The 21,098-nt window shown below is 36.8% G+C and overlaps 2 protein-coding genes across 10 annotated transcripts; one reads left to right on the top strand and one right to left on the bottom strand.

The window, feature by feature from the left end:
- Positions 1-24: 24 nt before the first annotated feature.
- Positions 25-9,001, bottom strand: dhrs12la (dehydrogenase/reductase 12-like a). 2 transcript variants are annotated; one of them, XM_027138715.2, is made up of 10 exons: positions 8,828-9,001; positions 6,101-6,234; positions 5,837-5,919; positions 4,298-4,393; positions 4,123-4,204; positions 3,837-3,898; positions 3,648-3,752; positions 3,365-3,455; positions 3,120-3,257; positions 30-889 (listed from the first exon to the last, which is right to left on the bottom strand). In XM_027138715.2, the coding sequence occupies exons 1-10, from the start codon at positions 8,881-8,883 to the stop codon at positions 774-776; spliced, it is 963 nt and encodes a 320-aa protein (XP_026994516.1). In that variant the 5' UTR covers positions 8,884-9,001; the 3' UTR covers positions 30-773. The 2 variants fall into 2 exon arrangements, with proteins under 2 accessions (XP_047676957.1, XP_026994516.1); XM_047821001.1 differs by lacking the exon at positions 6,101-6,234 and having other exon boundaries at positions 25-889; positions 8,828-8,964.
- Positions 9,002-9,862: 861 nt separating this feature from the next.
- LOC113637839 lies at positions 9,863-17,146 on the top strand. Of its 8 annotated transcripts, XM_047820257.1 has the most exons (14): positions 9,871-10,120; positions 10,269-12,438; positions 12,906-12,995; positions 13,169-13,559; positions 13,814-13,915; positions 14,273-14,372; positions 14,493-14,671; positions 14,812-14,912; positions 14,989-15,060; positions 15,418-15,535; positions 15,612-15,703; positions 15,972-16,080; positions 16,180-16,455; positions 16,868-17,146. In XM_047820257.1, exons 7-14 carry the CDS (start codon positions 14,632-14,634, stop codon positions 16,891-16,893), a joined length of 834 nt encoding a protein of 277 aa, XP_047676213.1. In that variant the 5' UTR covers positions 9,871-10,120; positions 10,269-12,438; positions 12,906-12,995; positions 13,169-13,559; positions 13,814-13,915; positions 14,273-14,372; positions 14,493-14,631; the 3' UTR covers positions 16,894-17,146. The 8 variants fall into 8 exon arrangements, with proteins under 8 accessions (XP_047676214.1, XP_047676213.1, XP_026994538.2 ...); XM_047820258.1 differs by having other exon boundaries at positions 9,863-12,438; positions 16,180-16,416; XM_027138737.2 differs by having other exon boundaries at positions 9,871-12,438; positions 13,865-13,915; positions 14,293-14,372.
- Positions 17,147-21,098: the final 3,952 nt, after the last annotated feature.

Here is a 21,098-nt window from a genome sequence, read left to right as displayed (position 1 = left end):
TCTGACTGACTTCTTTATTCTCCATTATTTCAGACCCACTGAATGTCAGGTTTATTCATGTAAGAATTTATTAATTATGAAGAAAAACATGGATCATAGAACATTTTACAGTTCAGTTATAACACTTATTTCAAAGTTACTAGCTGATTATATTATAGTGAAACCTTAAATATTACATTACTAATTTTGCATATTAGGTGTCTGGAAAAAAATCCTGCAAATTCAGGTACTGTAGTGTTTCAGACAGAATGCACTTGAAATCAGGTCACTGGGAAAATGTCTAGAAAATGAGACAGTGATTTTGGTCTGAGCAGGTTCCCACCTGGTCAACCAGATCAGCAAATGTCACTGTGCATAACTGGAAACCCATCACTAGACCAATGAGACAACATAAAGAGCAAGCAACAAATGCTGTACCAACAGGGACAAAAGGTTTTAGTGTGAGTTCAAATGAACACGTCATATATTTACTGGAAGCATTATCTGTTTTGCTTGCTGAAATTAATGCCTTCACAGTAGCAAGTAAGTCCTTGTGGAAACACAACATTTATAATAAACATATTGATTAGCTAACAGATTCCATGTGTTAATATGTTAAAATTGTAGATCTATTATTTTTATTATTTTCCTTCCTACTCTGTAGAAGTGTATCTGTGTTACTCAAAATCATTTTGGATAGACTGATTTCTGGGTTTTGAGTGTATTTGGCCAACATGGGTGTTGAAGTACTCTTTGTGAGAACAGATTCTCATAACCTGTTTCTCTTTGAATGTTCAGTGAGGTTGAAAACCTTTTGCCATCTCCTCCATGACACTCATGAACTTATCATCTTCTAGCTGGGAACTGTGTGTCCAGGCTAGTGGCAGATGGGCTGATACCATTCTCCGATCTATAACATGCACAAAAGAGAATTAAGACATTAGTTAATTAAGAAGCATTTTTAACCCAAAATGTAAGGGATGAGCATTATTAAGCTAAATAAATGTGTAATTCTAAACAACTACTTATATATATATATATATATATATATATATTTTGTGATGTCATATCTGCTTTCTGTCCACATTAAGCTTTAAGAAACTACAGCTCCCTCTTTCCCCACACATTTGCAATGATTTGGAGTATGTCTTTGCCCAATCACTCTGGTTCTTTTTCAATCAGAATTGTGAGTGTTTAGTATGATCTCTAAAATTATCCTCATAAGAAATGAGGCAGTTTATCTCCTTTCTTGATTTGAATTGTGGCTGTTTCTGTTTTCACACCAAGACAATGCATCTGCAGTCTGCATCCATACATTCCAGACAAAGGTCCTTCAACAGTTGTGGCAAACTAACCCAACATTCATTCGTTATCACTAGGGATGTACTGATCCGATATTTTGGATAGATATCGGCGACGATCAAACCCTGGTCATGGATGTCGGAACCATTATAGGTTGGTGGGACAGGACCCAACCACTTTTTAAGACCAATAATATTCGCCCCACCCCAGGGCCGGTTCTAGACAGGCACATATGGGGGGCAGTCAGAAATGTGTACACATCATGTTCGAGCACTGCTTTTTCCCCTGTGCTTAGAACTACAGTGTGGGGCGGCAATTAGACATTTATTTGAGGGGGCGCTGCCCCCTGTTGCCCCTGCATAGAGCCGGCCCTGACCCACCCACTTTTACCGTCTCTATTCAGCATATGTCTTTTTTTTTATTACTTTTCTGTGGGCCTCCAGTCGAATCCATTCTGCTTGAGGAATTCCCTAATAGATTAAACTCCATTCCGCGTTTTACCTACAGCATTGACCACGCTGCTGCTGCTTCCTGAAATCCATGGGCGAACTATTATACCTGTGTGGGACAGGACACACCCATTTTTTATTTACTTCCGACGCCCATGCCCGTGGTGGTTGATTAATGAACAGCAAACATCATAGACTATTGCTTAAAATTATTAGAAAAATACACTTATATATTAAATTGCATTAATGAAAATAAATATAATACATTTTATGGGTAATATGTTGCACAACCGCCTGCGATAGACAGGCAAGTTTAGCAGGCGCCCTTTCCATTTACCTCAGCGCGTTAAACATCGCTCATTTGGGTGCAAGGTTTACTTTAATACATTTTGCATTGTGTTTCAAGAGTTCTAATTTAATATTCACTTTAAAATATTGCCTTTTCTTTACTGCATTAATATTTTTTAAGGTTTCTTGTGTTTTAATTTTTCATCCAGTAATGGGCATTTTTGTATTTCTTTGCCAGAAACAAATAAATCTTAATAACTAAGCGAGTTGTATACATTATTTAGTTTTAAAGGTAGAAAAGAACACAGATATCGGATCGGAAGAGAAAAAGTGGTATCGGTACATCCCTAATTAGCACCTTGTGACTCCCATTCACACCAGCCTGTGAGTACACCCCTGCTTCCAGTTGTCGAATGAGATTTCTACATGTTAGACTTCATGGGAATCCAACATTTTTAATGAAAAAAATTAAGCTTCCCATACTTAAGTTGAGTGTAAATAATGGAATGTAAGACTCTTCGTAATGGGTGTATGCATGGTAAAACACGGCTCAATGAAACTGTCACTGTTGTATATGCCAAGCATGAAGATTTTCTTTTTACTAATTAGGTCACTAGAATCTGCATTTATCATTTTTCTTTCTATTAAGTGTTTTGCATTATAATGTGATCTTTTTTATTATAGTGTGATCTTTTTTTATGGAAGTTCTTTCCTCACTATGATAAAGTATACATTCATTATATCAAGATGCTGTGGGGATTTATTTTCTTCAATAGCAGTTGTTTTAACATCATGATATTAAGTGATACCATGATATCAAGTGATTATTTGAGTTACTAGCATGGTGTTTCTCCTATGATCTCTCTGGGTTTTTTTTTTTGGTCCACCAAAATGCTGCTCAATGAACATTTTTTTATACAGTTATCTGTAAAATCCAGAGCCTACTTTGTCTGAACATTCCATAAATTCTGAGGTTGCCTGTCTGTCTGTTTGTCTTTAAACTTGGTTTAACTATGGTGTGAATTTAGGTGTGCATTCTTTTTCATTAAATTGATGTCTACATGTATATACAATTATGCATTGTATGCATATTGTTCATACCTTGAAAGAATCTTCCACTGGGATTTGCCACAGCAGCCTCAGACACTGCAAGCCACACCAGTGTGTCAGCACCCTGTTCTGGTGTTCGCAAACGCTCCTTCATTGAGCGGTAGAAGTCAGGCATAGCATTTGCAATCACTAGTAACAGCGAGATGAAAAAAGAGATGAAAAAGAGCTGTCATTGATAGAACTAGCTCAGACTATTTCAAGTATTTGCAATCTCTTATTATCAAGAGTGTAATTACTTGGTGTGTCCACCCAACCAGGATGCATTACTGAAAAGTGAATGCTGGTGTGAGCTTTAGCAAACTGTTCTGTCATCACCACTTGCTGCCTCTGGAAAAAAACAAAAAAAACTAAATCATACTAAATAAAATATAAATGCTGTTCATTACCATAAACAAGCTCAGAATACTAGTGCCAAACAAATATACTTTGTGCTGTGGGGCTGTTTTAATTGGAATGTGGGTATATAATTTTTTACATTTTTTTCCCACAGATGTATTCCAGTGCTATTGATTTGTATACCTTGTTTTGTGCATACACCATAGTGCCATCATATCTGCCTCTCTGGGACTGCAAATTTCCTGTGCGCAGTTTCTGGACCAACATCCCCCCAGATGTCACTGTGATCTGAGAGACATTACTGCAGTCAGAAAGACAGATATTTTTCTAGACCCATGTATCTGTGTTCTAAGAGACAAAACACACACTTACCACTCTGGGGTCAGGGCTCTTTTCCAACATGGGAATTAGGCTCTTGATGAGAATGTACATGGCTGGGGAAACAGATATTTTCAGAGGGCAGGAGAATAATACACGGAAATACATTAAAATGAAAATACTTGTGAGTATATGAAGCAGAGCGTAAACAATGATATATTTAGCAAAAAAGCAGATTTTCATATACATTTTTTATGGCACAACTGTTGTATTAGTTAAATCACATGCTATAAGAAAAGGACGACTTTTATACCACCCACGCCAGTCATACTTCACTCACCAAGTGAGTTAATGGCAAAACTCTTCTCAATGCCCTCTGCATTCACTTCTCTCTTAGTCATCATACAACCTGCATTATTGATCTGCAGATAAAAAACAGTTTATAAGCAGTCAGTCCATTTCTGCATTAATTACATTCCTTATTCCTGTAATGGGCTGAAGGAAAGATCACTCACCAGTACATTAAGGGTTTTGTGTCTTTTTTTAAATCCCTCTGCAAACTCCCATACCTTCTTGGTCTCAGATAGGTCCAGGATGTGCACATAAACTTCCTGAAGTAACACACTCAGAATCAGCAGCATCATATTTTCACAACAACCTTTGTTACATGCACCAAACAAGCAGTATTCTTAAGAGGGAATAAAAAATAAAACATGGGTCAAATCGGTAAATTGTATTGGTGAACAGTGACTGAACAGTTTTGTAAAATAAGTGATTAATTAAATAAAACAAGAATTCAGGCCACCTTCTCTGAGATTTTTTTGTGAACTCCATGTGATTGTGAACTCCATGTGATCTTTTGCATCTATACAACATCTGTTAGACTGTATATTTATAATCACACCCTCCAGTGTCACCCATATGAGGATGGTTTCCCCTTGAGCCTGGTTCCTCTCAAGGTTTCTTCCTTACCATCTAAGGGAGTTTTTCCTTGCCACTGCTGCCTGAGTCACCTCAGACTTGCTCATTGGGGATATATACATACACATTGTGAACTAAATCTAATATTAATCTTGAATTTTGTATTCTATTAATCTTTATATTATTCTTATAATAACCCTTTGTTCTATGTTTATTTTCTCTAAAGCTGCTTTGAGACAATGTCAATTGTAAAAAGCTCTATACAAATAAAATTGAATTGAATTGAACATTACACTCTGTCCATGCACAGGTCACCTTCAAGATTATTATCTGCATGTCATTTAAAGAGGATGTCAAGATAAATGAAACGTGTCAATCTGAAATAAGTGGAAATCCGAGTGGTGCACAATGAATAATAAGTGCACTGTAGTATATTTTATGCTCTAGTTGTACCCATCAACCACTGCCTGTGATTTCCTCTCTAAAAATAAAATAAAATAATATTTTTAACAAAAAAGTTTTTGTTGTTCTTTCTTCATTTCTAATACGAATAATGACCTGGTACTGATGCACTGGAAGATTATTTATTTAAATAATAGAGCTTTTTGCCTTTTGCTTTTACAATGAAGCTTTTTTGGCAGCTTCTTTTGGTCCAACATTATAAAAAGGCTAATATCTATAATAAATATAATATTTTGATTTGCCTTCTTATTTGTTTAATTTGTATTTATGTGTGAATGTAAAATGGGAAAAATCGAAACACAGTAGTGCACCCATACAACCTGTTTGCTAATTCCTGAAGCTCATAACCAAGAACAGTTATAAATGCCTGCTACAATTAAAATTCATTTAACTAAGTAGCAATGTGGATACTTCATATGAAAGTTCATCAATTTGGCACATTTGCTAAACTTTTTTGCAGATTGATGATAAAAATGAAGAATCCACGTATTAAATGTGTGACACCTCTGACTATGATGGTGTTTCAGCCCTGGCTGATCAGAACTAGCATAACAATGTTTTACAAGTAGATTTTTATTTGTGTAAATAATGTTCTGTATGGTCTGTATAGATTTAGTGTGTATATGGAGAAAAACAGCATTATTGCACAGCTGGAAGTTATATGATCTCACTTTGTTTCCAGACTCCTTGATAATCTCAGCTCTGGATTCCTCTGCCTTATCCTTGTTTCTACAGACCATGTGAATTGTACCACCTGAAATGTCGGGAGCACAAAATGTCAACATGTAAATAGTAAACTAAATGCAGAATCAACCACTAATACAAATATCAAATCACACCTCAGTACAGCCTCTTGTACAGGGAAGCTCTATCTAGATTTTTAGTACTGTATAATATATTTAGATTTGTACTACAAACTACACACACTTTTGTACCTTTTTTTGCAATAGCCATGGCCAATGCTTTGCCAATGCCACTGTTAGCTCCAGTGATCAAGAATGATCGGCCTGCCACAGACACTTCTACATCTTTTTCTATAAAGTGTTTTGATGCAGACTCAAAAGCTGCCCTGGAACAAACACACAACATTTTTTTTAAAGGCTGGTACACAAATATATCCCAATTGAGAATTCTATTCTATAGTTAAAGCTGTAGCAAAATACACTTTTATTTTTAAAAACCTATTATACATTTCCCCTGCTTTCTTGATGTTAATGCTAAAGCCATCACACAATAAAACATTGTTTGATATTATAATTAAATATTCCAAAGGTTATTAAATGATTACATTTAATTAATTAAATGACATCTATACTAAATAACAGAATAAGCACAAGTAAAAACTGGGATGTCACTTAGCTAACAAGCACAAGTCAGGACATCTCTGTGATGCCACTCAAAGAATGAATATGTTGCTTTGTCCACTCAACTGAGAGTCACCGGGTGGAGGGACAGAGGGCACGAGGTGGCACTGGGACGCTAGCTCCACTCAGTAAATGAGCACACTGTTAAAGTGTTAAACAGTGTCTTCTGAGACATATTGGGTTGCTGTGTGTCATCGCAGTAGAGTAAAATTCAAACAAAAGGGATATTTAGATAGAGACAGTAAAAAAAAAAATTCTGGAAAAACAGCAATTACTGGAGATGTAGAATGAGATGAGCAGTGTTTGCTCATCCATGGGACAGGTGGAGCAGATCCCAACCATATATACCAGCCATATAACAACTGCTAATTTTAAATATACAAAATGAACACTTCCATCCACAGGTGGAAGGTACCTACTTTCAATTCTTTCCCTGATCAGAAACAATGTAAAGTTTACACTGTTATCTCACTGATTAAACAGTCAAGCTTTTAATATGTTTTAGATTGTAATTACAAGCAAACAGAAAAAAATATACTTGCTTCTAAAATTAGAGCAATCAGTAAAGATATGGTTAAAAATGATGTGCATCTGAAAAACAAGTAATTTAAATGGGGCATAATCAACACTGAGGTGCTATGTAATAGATGTTCAGGTTAGTCAACAAAATTGCCTGACTTTTTGTTAGGCGCAGTAGATATAATAAGAAAGTGTACACACCCTACAAACCAAATGTCATATGACTTTCTCCACAGTAAATGTGGCATAGCAGACAACAAAATTCAAGGAAAAAAATAAAACACTTACCATAATGTGATTGCACAAATGTACACACCTTTTATAATGTGTAAAGTAACCAATAGTATTGAAACTTGTGTTTGGAAGTGATTATAATACATCTGAATGAAGTGATTCTGATTAGAGCAAAATAGAATTTTAAGTGTTGTTTCTGTAGAGTTGATATCTCGTAGCTGCTGTTGTCTGAAACCAAGGTTTACAATAAGTAGAACACCATAAAGAACACCATCAGCAAGTGAAGAAAATGAGGCACCACAGTGTTATTACAAAGAATACAATGTCCCTCCAAAACTGATGAGGACAAATATTTTTTGTAACCTTAGTAACCCTGTTTGTATTTGTTTTACACTTGACGTTTATTGGGTATTATATCAAAAAACAATCTGACATGATTTATTTTGGCTTAAATTTCACATTACAAAACTATTTTAACAGGTGAATGTAAAGGTAATGTGTAGTAGCCTATTCTGTACTTTAATAAACTGAAGTTCATTCATTCATCCATCTGTCTTTCTTATTGACCTGATCCCAATAGCACTGGTCAAAAGCACACGAAAGGAATTCTAGTTCATTGCAGAGCAACAATACCACATACACATTCCTGGGAGGTGGGAGGAAACAAGGACGCAGAGGAAGCCCTCATGAACATGCAATGACATGTACAAACCAACTTCCTATTAAGCTGGGATATGTAATAAAAGAATTTTACTGTGCAGAATATGTATGAATTTGTGACAAAGCTTCTTCAAATCTGGAGCTATGAGGCAGCATTCATCTCCACCATGAACAGCACTGTTACTCCTCAACTTATTTTATTTTCTGCAGTTTTCTGCAATACAGACTACAAAAAAATTCAAAATCAATACAGACTAAACACTAAAGACAAATTATGCATTTTACAAATATTTTCAGATAGAAAATAGAATTTGAATCTCTGCTGATACATATGGCAGCTTTCCCAAACTTTGCGCAACCAGCAGCTTTTCCCAAACTCATATACGCTCAGCTTTCCTTCATTCTTTTAAATTTTCTATTTCCATTTCCATTTTCACTCTTATTTTTTTCCTCTTTCCATTTTGTCTATACATATTTTGTGGTTCCGTGCTTATGAAAAATCAAAAAAATTCATAAACAGCTGCAGTTTACACAACAATATCCTAGGTGAAAAGAACGCTGAACGATTTCGGGTACATTACTTAAGTATGAATTTCAGACAACGTTTAACAACATATTTCTGATTTTCATTTACAGGGGGAAAACAAAGTGACTGTGAGGGTGACATTGATAATAGTAGTAATTATTAGTGACCATAGGTTAAAGGTGTGTCTCTTAGCTGGGCAAGAAGAATTCTATTTAAGGCCTATTTTCACACAATAATAAATTGTTAAACTATTTATCCTACGAACGGGAATCCATTATAACTATACAAATTTCTGTATATTAATATTTGAATACGTTCAGCAGTATACGTGTAAAAGATGCAACAGTTTTGTTTCTTACTTGGTAAATTCGATGCATCCTTTCAGAAACCACGCTGAGTTACGGTACAAAGACATAGTTAATAACAACGCAATCCGCTGCCGTGCTGTTCCGTTGCCTGTCTGTCAATCGCTCCAACACTCTGCGCACGATGGCTTTCTTTTTAAAGGGTCTTCACATGAGCGCGCATGGAGACGCGCCATTTGTCGTCAGCCGCCGTCTAGTGGCAAGAAATCAAGTCTATTGACAAAAACTGCTTCACAATTCGTTTTGTCCTGAATTGTATAGTCCACATATTGACGTCATCAATAGGTTACGAAACGAGTCAAAATTAAAAGTGAATACAAAACAGACTATAAAGTCACTGATTCTTTCCTAGAATGGCAAACGATAAAAGAACATTTACAAGAAAGGTTTATCCTTTCTAATAACAAACCCAGTCTTTTGAGGGGGAATCTATGGCTCAAACATATTGCACATAAATATAAATATACTTTAAAACCGAAAAGTCTATTATTACATACTTATTTTTGATATCCAGCACAAATGCCTTTTTGGATACCAAAAAATGTACACATTTCAATGCAATTGTTTCTGTTAAAAACGAGGACCCCTTGTTTTTCACTAAGCACACAGTTTGACAATGTTGAAAGAAAAGCGCTAGAGCGCTGAGACTTCGGCAGACGGCTTTTCAGCTCACTTTCGTACATGCATTCACTCAAAACCCATGCTGATACCTAAGATTGCATGAAAATGTTCATACCACACACAAATCATTAGCTTTTCGAGTGTAAATCATATTTTTATCAACATATTGGCCTTTAATATGAACTATTATATTTTTTATTATTTAGCATAAAATAATGTTATAAAAAAAGCTTTTTTTCCCGAGATTTCTGACATAAACACACTGCATGTTTCATGGAAACAAGGTGAAACAGCCCATGTCAAGCTTGTCAGATGTGTGCTTATATAAGGTTTCACGAAAAAAGCATGAAAGAAAGGCGCTAGAGCGCTGACACTGCGGCAAACGGCTTTTCAGCTCCTGATAAGCACTTTTGTACATGTGTGACATGTGCAATATCTTTTTAGGTTTGGTTTTTATTTTGATGGGGGGATTCCCGGTCCGGAGACACGCCCACTGCTGCTGAGCTACGCATCGACATGGAGCACACCTGTGCCACATAATTAGTGCAGCATGCTAGTGGCTTTATAAAAAGCACATTGGAGTGGGGCTGTTAAATTTCTCTTCCGTGTGCATCTTGTGTGGGCAGAAAAGGCCTTTTGGCTATATTTTCCTGTCGCTTTCCCCTGGTGCGGCCAAAGAGCGCTAGCTGCTGTTTTATTACGGCTATTTCCTTAGTTGCTGGTTCTAGCTGCCGTTTTAAGCTGCCGTTTTATTACGTCTATTTTCTTAGTTGCTGTTCTGATTATTGCTGTTTGTTTTATGTACATTTTTCAGAGCTGTTTTAAACTTGACTCATTATTGGGTTACAGTCGGCATAGTGCGGACGTTGCAGCGGTGAACACTAGATCTTGAATACTGGGATGATACGTCAGTACTGCATTGCCGTATATTTATTCTGAGTACAAATTTATCGAATTAACCGGTTTTGTATTTCTTTCTTTCAAGCCGTTTTGGTGCTCTTTAAATTAATCTGTTTTTACCGGTTATCACTGGACTGTCATTTGTATTGTTTTTTGTTTTTTTTTTTTCTTTTGCGTCTTTTGTTTGAGTGTATGTTTACCGCATATATATCCACCTCTGACTATCGGACAACGAACTGTGATTAGTGAGGCTTAACAGAGGGAGTGTATGTTTGTCGTCCTTTTGGTTTATCCCTTTTTTCCCTTGGTTTATCAGTGTTAATTATTATGCACTGCTTTGTTGTGTGTTTGTCCCTCTTTGTTAAGGCGGACCTAGTCTAGTCGTTTTCTCCATTGTTGGTAACTAATCGGTAAACTGTACACTTGTATCTAAATGTTTTTAAGAGCAAATGGTTTTCCTTTTTCTTGTTTTTGTAAAATAAAGTTGTACTCATTTTTTTGGAAAGTCCCGTCTCTGTCTTCAATCCCATTAGAACCAGCAGGGTCCTTCATATTATTGTAACTTATTTTTGGTTTAACTTATTTTCCTGGGTAACCCAGGTGGCGTAGTCGGTTCTTTTTCTATTCTTAATGCCTTAACCAGGAAGGTTACATAAGGTTTCACGAAAAAGCATGAAAGAAAGGCGCTAGAGCGCTGAGACTGCGGCAAACAACACGTTCTCACTCCCAACTCGTCACATATGGACGCTTGGTCAGAATCCCCCGGAGTCACATTTTGACGCACTGGGTATCCCTTTAGCGTCATTTTTCAACGTGCAGGGGTTCCCATAGACGTCTGTAGACGGGATCGGGACTACGATAAATAAGAATAAAAAAAATAGCTTGCTATGAATCAATTATGGCAGGGCTACTCAATCCAGGTCATGTTTTTATTCACGCCTCTAAAACTGCCTCTTTCTCACCACGCATGTCTTCCTTACCTGCATGTCTTCCCTCACCACGTTTATTTATTATTTTATTTTTTTTATTTATTTGTATTAGGGTTTTTTAAAATTATTTGTTTGTTTTATTAGAATTAATTCATTGATTGATTAATTGATTAATTTATTAATAAATTCATCAGTGGTGCTGACGTCATTGTACGGAGATCCCATGCTCCATTGCGATTTTCCACTCGGTAAGTAGAACAGTTCATTAATATAATTGGGGACAATACCTATAATTTACGGAACAAAAACTGTTCAATCAGGTGAAGAAGTTGTGTTTAGAAGCTGTAGAAGTGAAAGGTAGCAGTTTCGTGATGCAGACATTATAAAAATATAACTTGCTGCACCAAATGTGTAGTAGGCAGGCTAATATAGCTAATTACATTCAAGTTTGTTTATTTATTTTTCCACATTTAATCATGCAAGGAAATAGAGGAGATTGTATGATATTTGGAAATTGTGTGTTTTAAGTAAGTTACCAAACTGGCAGTAGCACTTTAATACGTTAGCCATTTATAAATGTTCAGATGAGGAACAGTGTTGCCAGAAAATAATGATAAATATGTAAGGTGTTCATTTCTGAATTCTAAATCTTTCTTTTTTGTCTCATTAGGTCTTTTAGATTTGCCAGCTTCAAACATTCCTCTTTTATTTTAATCCCCTTATCTCACTCTCGCTCTCTCTCTCACACACACACACACACACACACACACACACAAAATAGCAAAAGGCACTTTTAAGAGCCACATCTTTGTTATTCTGCTCTCCCTCTCACCCTCTCTCTCTCTGTCTCTTTCTCTCTCACTGTTTACATCTGTTGTTGTTTTATCTGTTTGTCTTTCTGTCTGTTTCTGTTTCTGCCCCTCACCATGAGTGATTCAGAACTACAAGAACAGTTTATGCTGCTGGATAACCTGGTTGAGCATCAAGAAATCAATGATGAGCTCCAAAGTCTTGATGGCTTACTTCAAGAGCTGCAGGGAGAGGAGGAAGCAGCACCAGTAAAAACACCTGAACCAAGGGTACATTGGAGAAAGAGAGATGATGGAAACATTGTCTATACAAGACCAAGATCAAGCAGGAATCAGTCAAACAAGGGTCAGTATAATTTTTCATTCAAGATATATTGAACACCTGGATTGTTTAGGCACTTATGAATGTATCAGACAAGGAATATGATGGAAACAATCAAACCAGAAGCACTGATTTTTAACATGAAAATAAATTGTATTTGTGTAATGAAGTATAAACTTCACTAAATGATTGGACTTGGTAAGGTTTGTTTGAAGCAGTTTGTTCTGAGTGTGTTGTCAGTTTTTTTTTATGATCTGCTTCTACAGCAAGCATTTTTTTTTTTTTGCTTTACATATCTGTTTGACAACTTATATACAGATAACTGCAAGCAACTGAACTGTCTACATTTGGGTTTGGGAAATAAATAGTCTGCTATTCCTCTCGAGTAAATGTTAAACAGTGAGTTGGGACCAATTTACACTGGTAATAAGGGAGATAAAATAGTGGGACAAGTTGTAAATGTTCTGAATGTTGTTCTTTATTGTTTTTAGGTGGTACAGCTGATCACATTCGGAAAACTGATGCTCACTTCAATAATCCTGACAATAACTGTGAGGTGACCTTTTCTCCAGAGACTGTTGGTGTGTACTTCATTCTGTAAATTACTATATATATATATATATATATATATATATATATTACATCTCACTCACTCATTTTCTACCGCATTTTTATTATATATAATGTAATTTACAGAATGAAGTATGTTTGAGTCTATGTGTGTGTGTTTTAATATTCCATACTATTTTAACAGAGTGTTTCATGCAAGATCTCCAGCACTCACTGAGCGATTCTTTAGATGATGATGCATCAGCTCTTGGAACCTCAAGAGATCATCTCCTAGTTTCCTCAAACTGGAGTACAAGACAAAGTCTCATTTCAGAGAAGTGGAGGGCAGAGACCTCTCGCCTGGTGAACACAGCTGTGGCACGAGAAAATGTGGTAACACACATCTGCCAACTGTGTGGAAGCAAACCAGCTGCTGTCCGGTGTTGACTGTCGACCACGCCCCTTCTTTTGTGCTGGATGTGACGTCATCATGCACACCAGACATGTTCTCCATAACCGAGATGCCATGACTCCTGGATTCTACCAGCCATTGCCTCCAACAACTTTTGTTGTAGATAAGGCTCTTTCCCATTGTGGTAAGTTCTTGTTTGTGTCTGGACAACATAAATATCATTCTAGGAATTGTAAGTCCTCATAAGCTTTACTATTTAAATATGCCTTTTTGTCTCTTGTTGTTTGATATTGAATTTATGTGTACACTTCATGTCAGTCAGCTTTTTGAGCATCTCTGTTTACTTTTTCAGCATTGTACAATATACCTTAGAATCGTTCCAATGTTATATTACTCAGTCAATCCAGATGAGCTTAATTCAGCTTTGATCTTATTCAGTGCGCCATGTGCCTGTGGAGGTTCCTGACAAAATTTGCGGTTTTTCACCAGTGTCGTTGAGGGTCAGCCCAGGGAAGACTGTTGCTGTGATCACAATGAATGGTAAGCGTGTGAAGGTAAAAATCTATACCTGCTCTACCTCCATAAGTTTGGCCATAAGTTTCTTTAGATGATGGATCAGCGCTTGGAACCTGAAGAGATCCTCTCCTTTGTAACATCCTCTCCATTGTAAGAGCTACAAATGACTAATGTTTTACAAGTATACAAAGTCATGTAAAAAAAAAAGGTTGAAATAATTCAAAACCTGATTAATCACTTAAGGTTTAGGACGATATGATCTAAGCATGCCTGAGTTGATTTGTGAGGCATGCCAAGCGACTTGGGCTGCTGGAGTGGTCGAGCTAAATCGAAGTGACTACTGGCCTGCAACCCTTAACTTTGCCACAATTTATGCCACAGATGTCTTTTTTCATTTGAAGAAATGAAGATGGCAGCACCAGGACTGTCCTGTCAAGCTTTTTCAAGAATGCTGGATCAGCGAACTGTCCACTTTGGTCGTGTGAGTATTACATTTATTTATCCTACAGTATTGGTTCTTTCTGTATTCTGGGTTGAATGGTGTTTGATGCTAATGCAATTGTTTTACATTATTATCTGTTGGTTTCTTTACTTTTAATAGACTGGCAAGATCTCCACAGACAGTTTTCAGAAAAGCTTTTTTGAGTGGGAGGCTGTCCGTTTTGAGATGGACAAAATCTGCAAGGAAGAGCCTTTCATCTGTCCTGCATGCACCCCAGATATTCTGGCAGTTTCAGTAGATGGAAACCGCAAGCTTTACCGTTTCAAGAATGCAGCTAGGTATACCAAAACTCGGTATAATGTCACACTGTTGAAACAATATTAATAAGAAAAAATATCCATTTAATGTGCACACTAAAGTTAAATTAGATTACAATGCATTATTAACTTTTGTGTACCTGTTCGTTTTTTTTGTATAGATCTGAAGAACAGGCGTCTTTATATCTTTGAAGACGTCTTTATAGCTAAGGATGAAGATGTGACAAGATTTGTGGACTACATTCACAAAGCATCCAGACATGTACTGTAAAATTGCAGATGATTAGACTTTATACAGGAGTACAATTGCCTCCAACTACAAATTTTCTATATTATAGGTCAGTGGAAGAGGTGTTTGTGGAGGGGAGTGGTCAGCAGCCAGAGAGACCTCCCAAAGATCTGCTAGCAAGGTAGACGAGGAGGGACTGGAGCTTGCGGTGTGTCGGCATGGAGTGCTACTCTGTGCATTAAATATGTACGGGGGGAAATTTTTGCTTATCCCCTGTACCTGCAAAAATGGCTGGCTAGTAGGCAAATCACTTTTTTTGTATGGATGTGACCTGCAAATATTGGCCTTACCTCCAAAGAATTGCAAAAAGCTGCCCAGAGCTCCAGCACCTTCTTAACATGAAGCCCTTTCTTTCAGTATTCCATGCCAAAGCACATGATTTTAAGTGCAAAGTAGGTGAACTTTGCTATGAGATTAATAAAATCTGCAAATGAATATCAAAACTTGTAATATATTTTTATTTTTCATTCCTAATCAGGTAAAATGGAGTGGAGCATATCAGGATGGGGCTGGTTTAACACTAGGAGTAGAGGTGGAACAGTGCAATGCTTTCCTCTCCAGGATTGCAGTGACCACAAAACACATGTCTAAAGCAGGTAAAATGACCTTCTACTGCACTTGTTACATCATTACAGGGGGAATATGGTAACATGATATTTTCTGTGTTTGCAGGACGCACAGACATGCTGACTCTCTTGGCCATGCGCTGGAATAAACAAACGTTCAACAATTTGGCCACCGCACTGAGCCGTCGATATCAGAAGGTAATAATTAAATTAAAAAAATTAGTTTTAGATGCTCAGTAATGAATGTCGTTCATTTTTGAAGCTGTACAGGGTTATTCAAAACGAATGAACCGATATCATGACGCATTGCTTCAGTTCTCAAGCATTGTCATGGAATGAGTCAGTGACCGTGAGTATTCTAAGTTGATAATACTCGTGACTTGGCTGGAGTTTTCTTTTTTTAATTAACACTGTATTATGAAGATTTCTTTGTTTTTATACTATCTGTGATTTCTTGTCATTTCAGACCACAAAAGCTCTGCAAAGCCAGTTGCAAAACCCCATGAAGGTCGAACTGACAGTGACAGAGAGCCAATTGGAAGACTGGGTCAATGATGTAAAGGAGTGGGCACACGGTGAGGAAATGACTAGTGTGTGTATACTGTGTATATTTATGTTACTAGCAATACATTTAGTTGTAATTAATTGTAACTCTTGTTGTAATTTCTTCTCAGCAACAACAACCACCACCACAAGTGATGTTGATGCTTTGGCCAGCAGAATTGAGGTGCTGGTGGCGAGTATCAAGAGGCGTTCCCAGCGTCTCTATAAAGATACAGATGGCAACAAAGGTCGTGCCAGGATCCGCCGCAAGATCAGGGAAGAGAAGGGGATCCTGACATCGGTTGTGGAGAAATACAACATAATGGTTCCAAAAACAGAAACTCTGTGCTTGGAAACCATTTTGTCTGGTGAGACAGCTTGGCCATGGCAGCTACCACCACACAGTGGTATGTACACTAGTCTGACGATTCTTTTACATAATGACACATCAGCCACAATGCAACAAATGTCAATCTGCAACCCCATATGATGTAATTTTTTCTCATGCATTCTAGACACTGTTGATTTAAGGACAAAAAGAAAGGAAATTGTTTTTTTCTGGAAAATGAACTGAAAAACAGTTCCAGTTCCATAGCTGAGAAATAATGTTATAAGTTTAGTTATCCAGCCATCACAACTGTAAGCTTACAGTATCTTTATTTTACTGTTAGTAAGAGTCTGACTGTTTTGACTAGTGCATATTCTTATAACTACATAGGACATGTCCTGTATAACCATAAACGTAAAAAGCCCTAATAGGCATACACAACAATGATGATTTTTTATAAGGCTTAATGTTATTTTGTTTTTCTTTTTAAGATTCACAATGTGGCGAAGTGAAGTAGGTTTAAAAGGTCTGCAGAGCATCATCCACAGAAAGCAACATAAAATCAGAGATATGAGGGTGCAAGCAAGAGACTGTTACCTGCATGTTTTGTCTGGAGCTGAGAGCATCAACTTTTTAAACAAATCGTCAGCTGATGACTGACGATGACAACAGTGACTTTGAAAATTCTGATGATGAACTGTAATGTAAAAGCATTTTTTTTTCTTGATAGTGAACCAGTGATTTTAACCATGAATCTAAATTGTGTAATAAAATCAGCTTTTTGTCATTTTATAAATATAACCAAAGTGTAGTCTTTTTTTTTCACATACATATAAATACAAGCAGTCAGTGATGGAAATGAAGTGCGTTATTGTAAAGCTAAGCACTATACTGTACTAAAGTATAGATTTCAAGTACTTATACTCTAGATGATTTGTTACTTCTCATGGCTCTTTGTAGTTGTAAAGAACTAGGCTGCAAAATACTTTTTACTGAGCTTATAAAATACGGCATTTTGGTATGATTAAACTACTCAGTAGTTTACTCATATAAAATATATACAGCCAAAAGAATTAGTTAATATGCCAAGAAAAAAAAATTTGCCAACAAAGATTTATAACTTCTTGTACAGTAATACAGTTGTCTACAAAATAGTTCAAAATGACCTCCACCAACTACAACACTAAATAATCATGAGTTTAATGAGTAATAATAATTTGAGTCACATTAGAAATATGGAGAGTTTAGGTGCAAAAGCCTCTAATCCATTTGGATTTTTTTAAATAAAATGAGCAATTTTCTTAGCTGCTAATGTTTATGTTCAGATTATTATTCAGAAAATTAATCTGTTTCATGCAATTAAAGTGAAATTAATGGACAGAACAAAGGAGCCTGAGGAAATGCCTTGACAGGATGCCACCTGTGCAATAAGTTCAGTCATGAAATTTCCTCACTACTAAATATTCCACAGTAAACTATTAAAGGTGTTATAAAAAAAAGTGGAAGTGATTGGGAACGACAGCAACTCAGCCGAGTGAGAGAACATGTAAAACCACAGAGCGGGTTAGAGGATGCTGAGACACATAGTGCACAGCGGTCATCAATTTTCTGCAGCGTCAATAGCGACAGTCCTCCAAACTTCATGTGGCCTTCAGATTAGCTCAAGAACAGTGCACATCGAGCTTCATGGTCGAGCAGCTGCATCTAAGCCTTACATCAGCAAGTGCAATGCAAAGCATTGGATGCAGTGGTGTAAAGCACGGCGCCACTGGACTCACAGTGAAGACTTGTTCTCTGGAGTGACTTATTACGCTTCACTGTCTGGCAATCCTATAGACAAGCCTGGTTTGGGGGTTACCAGGGGACCAGTACTTGTCTGCATTGTGCCGAGTGTAAAGTTTGGTGGAGGGGGATTATTATGTGGGGTTGTGTTTAAGTACTGTAGTTGGGCTCTGCCCCTTAGCTCTAGCGAAAGGAACATTTAATTCTTCAGCATACAGGCTGTCCAGCATTTTGGACAGTTTCATGCTACGTACTTTGTCGGAGCAGATTGGGAACGGCCTGTTCCTGTTCCAACATGACTGAGCACAAATGCAGAAAGCAAGATCCATAAAGACATGGATGAGTGAGTTTAGTGTGGAAGAACTCGACTGTCCTGCACAAGAGTTTTGACTTCAACCCTATAGAACCCATTTGGGATGAATTAGATCAGAGGCTGTAATCCAGGCCTTCATGTCCAACATCAGTGTCCGAACTCACAAATGCGCTTCTGGAGAAATGGTCAAGAATTCTCTCAAACACGTTTCATGTTTCATGGAAACAAGGTGAACCAGCCCATGTCAAGCTTGTCAGATGTGTGCTTATTTATATAGGATTCACGAAAAAGCATGAAAGAAACGCGCTAGAGCGCTAAAAATGCGGCAAACGGCTTTTCAGCTCCTGAGAAGCACTTTTGTAAATGCATGCAGGGATTCACTCAAAACCCATGCTGATACAAAAGATTGCATAAACATGATCATACCACACACAAATCATCAGATTTTCGAGTGTAAATCATATTTTTATTAATATATTGGCCTTTAATATGAACTATTATATTTTATATTGTTTAGCATAAAATAATGTAAAAAAGCTTTTTTTCAGAGATTTCTGACATAAACACACTGTGTCCTATCATGTTTCATGGAAACAAGGTGAAACAGCCCATGTTAAGCTTGTCAGATGTGTGCTTTATGAGGTTTCACGAAAAAGCATGAAAGAAAGGCGCTAGAGCATTGAGAATACGGCAAACGGCTTTTCAGCTCCTGAGAAGCACTTTTGTACATGCATGCAGGGATTCACTCAAAACCCATGCTGATACCTAAGATTGCATGAAAATGATCATACCACACACAAATTATCAGATTTCCGAGTGTAAATCATATTTTTATCAACATATTGGCCTTTAATATGAACTATTATATTTTATATTGTTTAGCATTAAATAATGTAAAAAAGCTTTTTTTCAGAGATTTCTGACATAAACACACTGTTTCATGGAAACAAGGTGAAACAGCCCATGTTAAGCTTGTCAGATGTGTGCTTTATGCGGTTTCACGAAAAAGCATGAAAGAAAGGCGTTAGTGCGCTGAGAATACGGCAAACGGCTTTTCAGCTCCTGAGAAGCACTTTTGTACATGCATGCAGGGATTCACTCAAAACCCATGCTGATACCTAAGATTGCATGAACATGATCATACCACACACAAATCATCAGATTATCGAGTGTAAATCATATTTTTATCAACATATTGGCCTTTTATATGAACTATTATATTTTATATTGTTTAGCATAATATAATGTAAAAAAGGTTTTTTTCAGAGATTTCTGACATAAACACACTGTGTCCTATCATGTTTCATGGAAACAAGGTGAAACAGCCCATGTTAAGCTTGTCAGATGTGTGCTTTATGAGGTTTCACGAAAAAGCATGAAAGAAAGGCGTTAGTGCGCTGAGAATACGGCAAACGGCTTTTCAGCTCCTGAGAAGCACTTTTGTACATGCATGCAGGGATTCACTCAAAACCCATGCTGATACAAAAGATTGCATAAACATAATCATACCACACACAAATCATCAGATTATCGAGTGTAAATCATATTTTTATTAATATATTGGCCTTTAATATGAACTATTATATTTTATATTGTTTAGCATAAAATAATGTAAAAAAGCTTTTTTTCAGAGATTTCTGACATAAACACACTGTGTCCTATCATGTTTCATGGAAACAAGGTGAAACAGCCCATGTTAAGCTTGTCAGATGTGTGCTTTATGAGGTTTCACGAAAAAGCATGAAAGAAAGGCGCTAGAGCATTGAGAATACGGCAAACGGCTTTTCAGCTCCTGAGAAGCACTTTTGTACATGCATGCAGGGATTCACTCAAAACCCATGCTGATACCTAAGATTGCATGAAAATGATCATACCACACACAAATTATCAGATTTCCGAGTGTAAATCATATTTTTATCAACATATTGGCCTTTAATATGAACTATTATATTTTATATTGTTTAGCATTAAATAATGTAAAAAAGCTTTTTTTCAGAGATTTCTGACATAAACACACTGTTTCATGGAAACAAGGTGAAACAGCCCATGTTAAGCTTGTCAGATGTGTGCTTTATGCGGTTTCACGAAAAAGCATGAAAGAAAGGCGTTAGTGCGCTGAGAATACGGCAAACGGCTTTTCAGCTCCTGAGAAGCACTTTTGTACATGCATGCAGGGATTCACTCAAAACCCATGCTGATACCTAAGATTGCATGAACATGATCATACCACACACAAATCATCAGATTTTCGAGTGTAAATCATATTTTTATCAACATATTGGCCTTTTATATGAACTATTATATTTTATATTGTTTAGCATAATATAATGTAAAAAAGGTTTTTTTCAGAGATTTCTGACATAAACACACTGTGTCCTATCATGTTTCATGGAAACAAGGTGAAACAGCCCATGTTAAGCTTGTCAGATGTGTGCTTTATGAGGTTTCACGAAAAAGCATGAAAGAAAGGCGCTAGAGCATTGAGAATACGGCAAACGGCTTTTCAGCTCCTGAGAAGCACTTTTGTACATGCATGCAGGGATTCACTCAAAACCCATGCTGATATCTTAGATTGCATGAAAATGATCATATCACACACAAATCATCAGATTTTCGAGTGTAAATCA

Source organism: Tachysurus fulvidraco, chromosome 11 (genome assembly GCF_022655615.1).
Source record: "Tachysurus fulvidraco isolate hzauxx_2018 chromosome 11, HZAU_PFXX_2.0, whole genome shotgun sequence".
Taxonomy (NCBI): Eukaryota; Metazoa; Chordata; class Actinopteri; order Siluriformes; family Bagridae; genus Tachysurus; species Tachysurus fulvidraco.
The sequence above is the reverse complement of the archived record's forward strand: the minus strand, read 5'-3'. Positions and strand labels throughout refer to the sequence as shown.

What these genes read in the sequence shown, in the direction of transcription:
- dhrs12la (XM_027138715.2), bottom strand. Translation starts at nt 8,883, where the DNA reads ATGTCTTTGTACCGTAACTCAGCGTGGTTTCTGAAAGGATGCATCGAA. An exon ending in AGAGCCCTGACCCCAGAGTG is followed by an intron (nt 3,753 to 3,836) that starts GTAAGTGTGTGT and finishes AATGTCTCTCAG; the next exon opens with ATCACAGTGACATCTGGGGG. An exon ending in TGGTGTATGCACAAAACAAG is followed by an intron (nt 3,456 to 3,647) that starts GTATACAAATCA and finishes GTTTTTTTCCAG; the next exon opens with AGGCAGCAAGTGGTGATGAC.
- LOC113637839 (XM_047820257.1), top strand. Translation starts at nt 14,632, where the DNA reads ATGGAAACCGCAAGCTTTACCGTTTCAAGAATGCAGCTAG. An exon ending in TGTAAAGGAGTGGGCACACG is followed by an intron (nt 16,081 to 16,179) that starts GTGAGGAAATGA and finishes ATTTCTTCTCAG; the next exon opens with CAACAACAACCACCACCACA. An exon ending in GCAGCTACCACCACACAGTG is followed by an intron (nt 16,456 to 16,867) that starts GTATGTACACTA and finishes TTTCTTTTTAAG; the next exon opens with ATTCACAATGTGGCGAAGTG.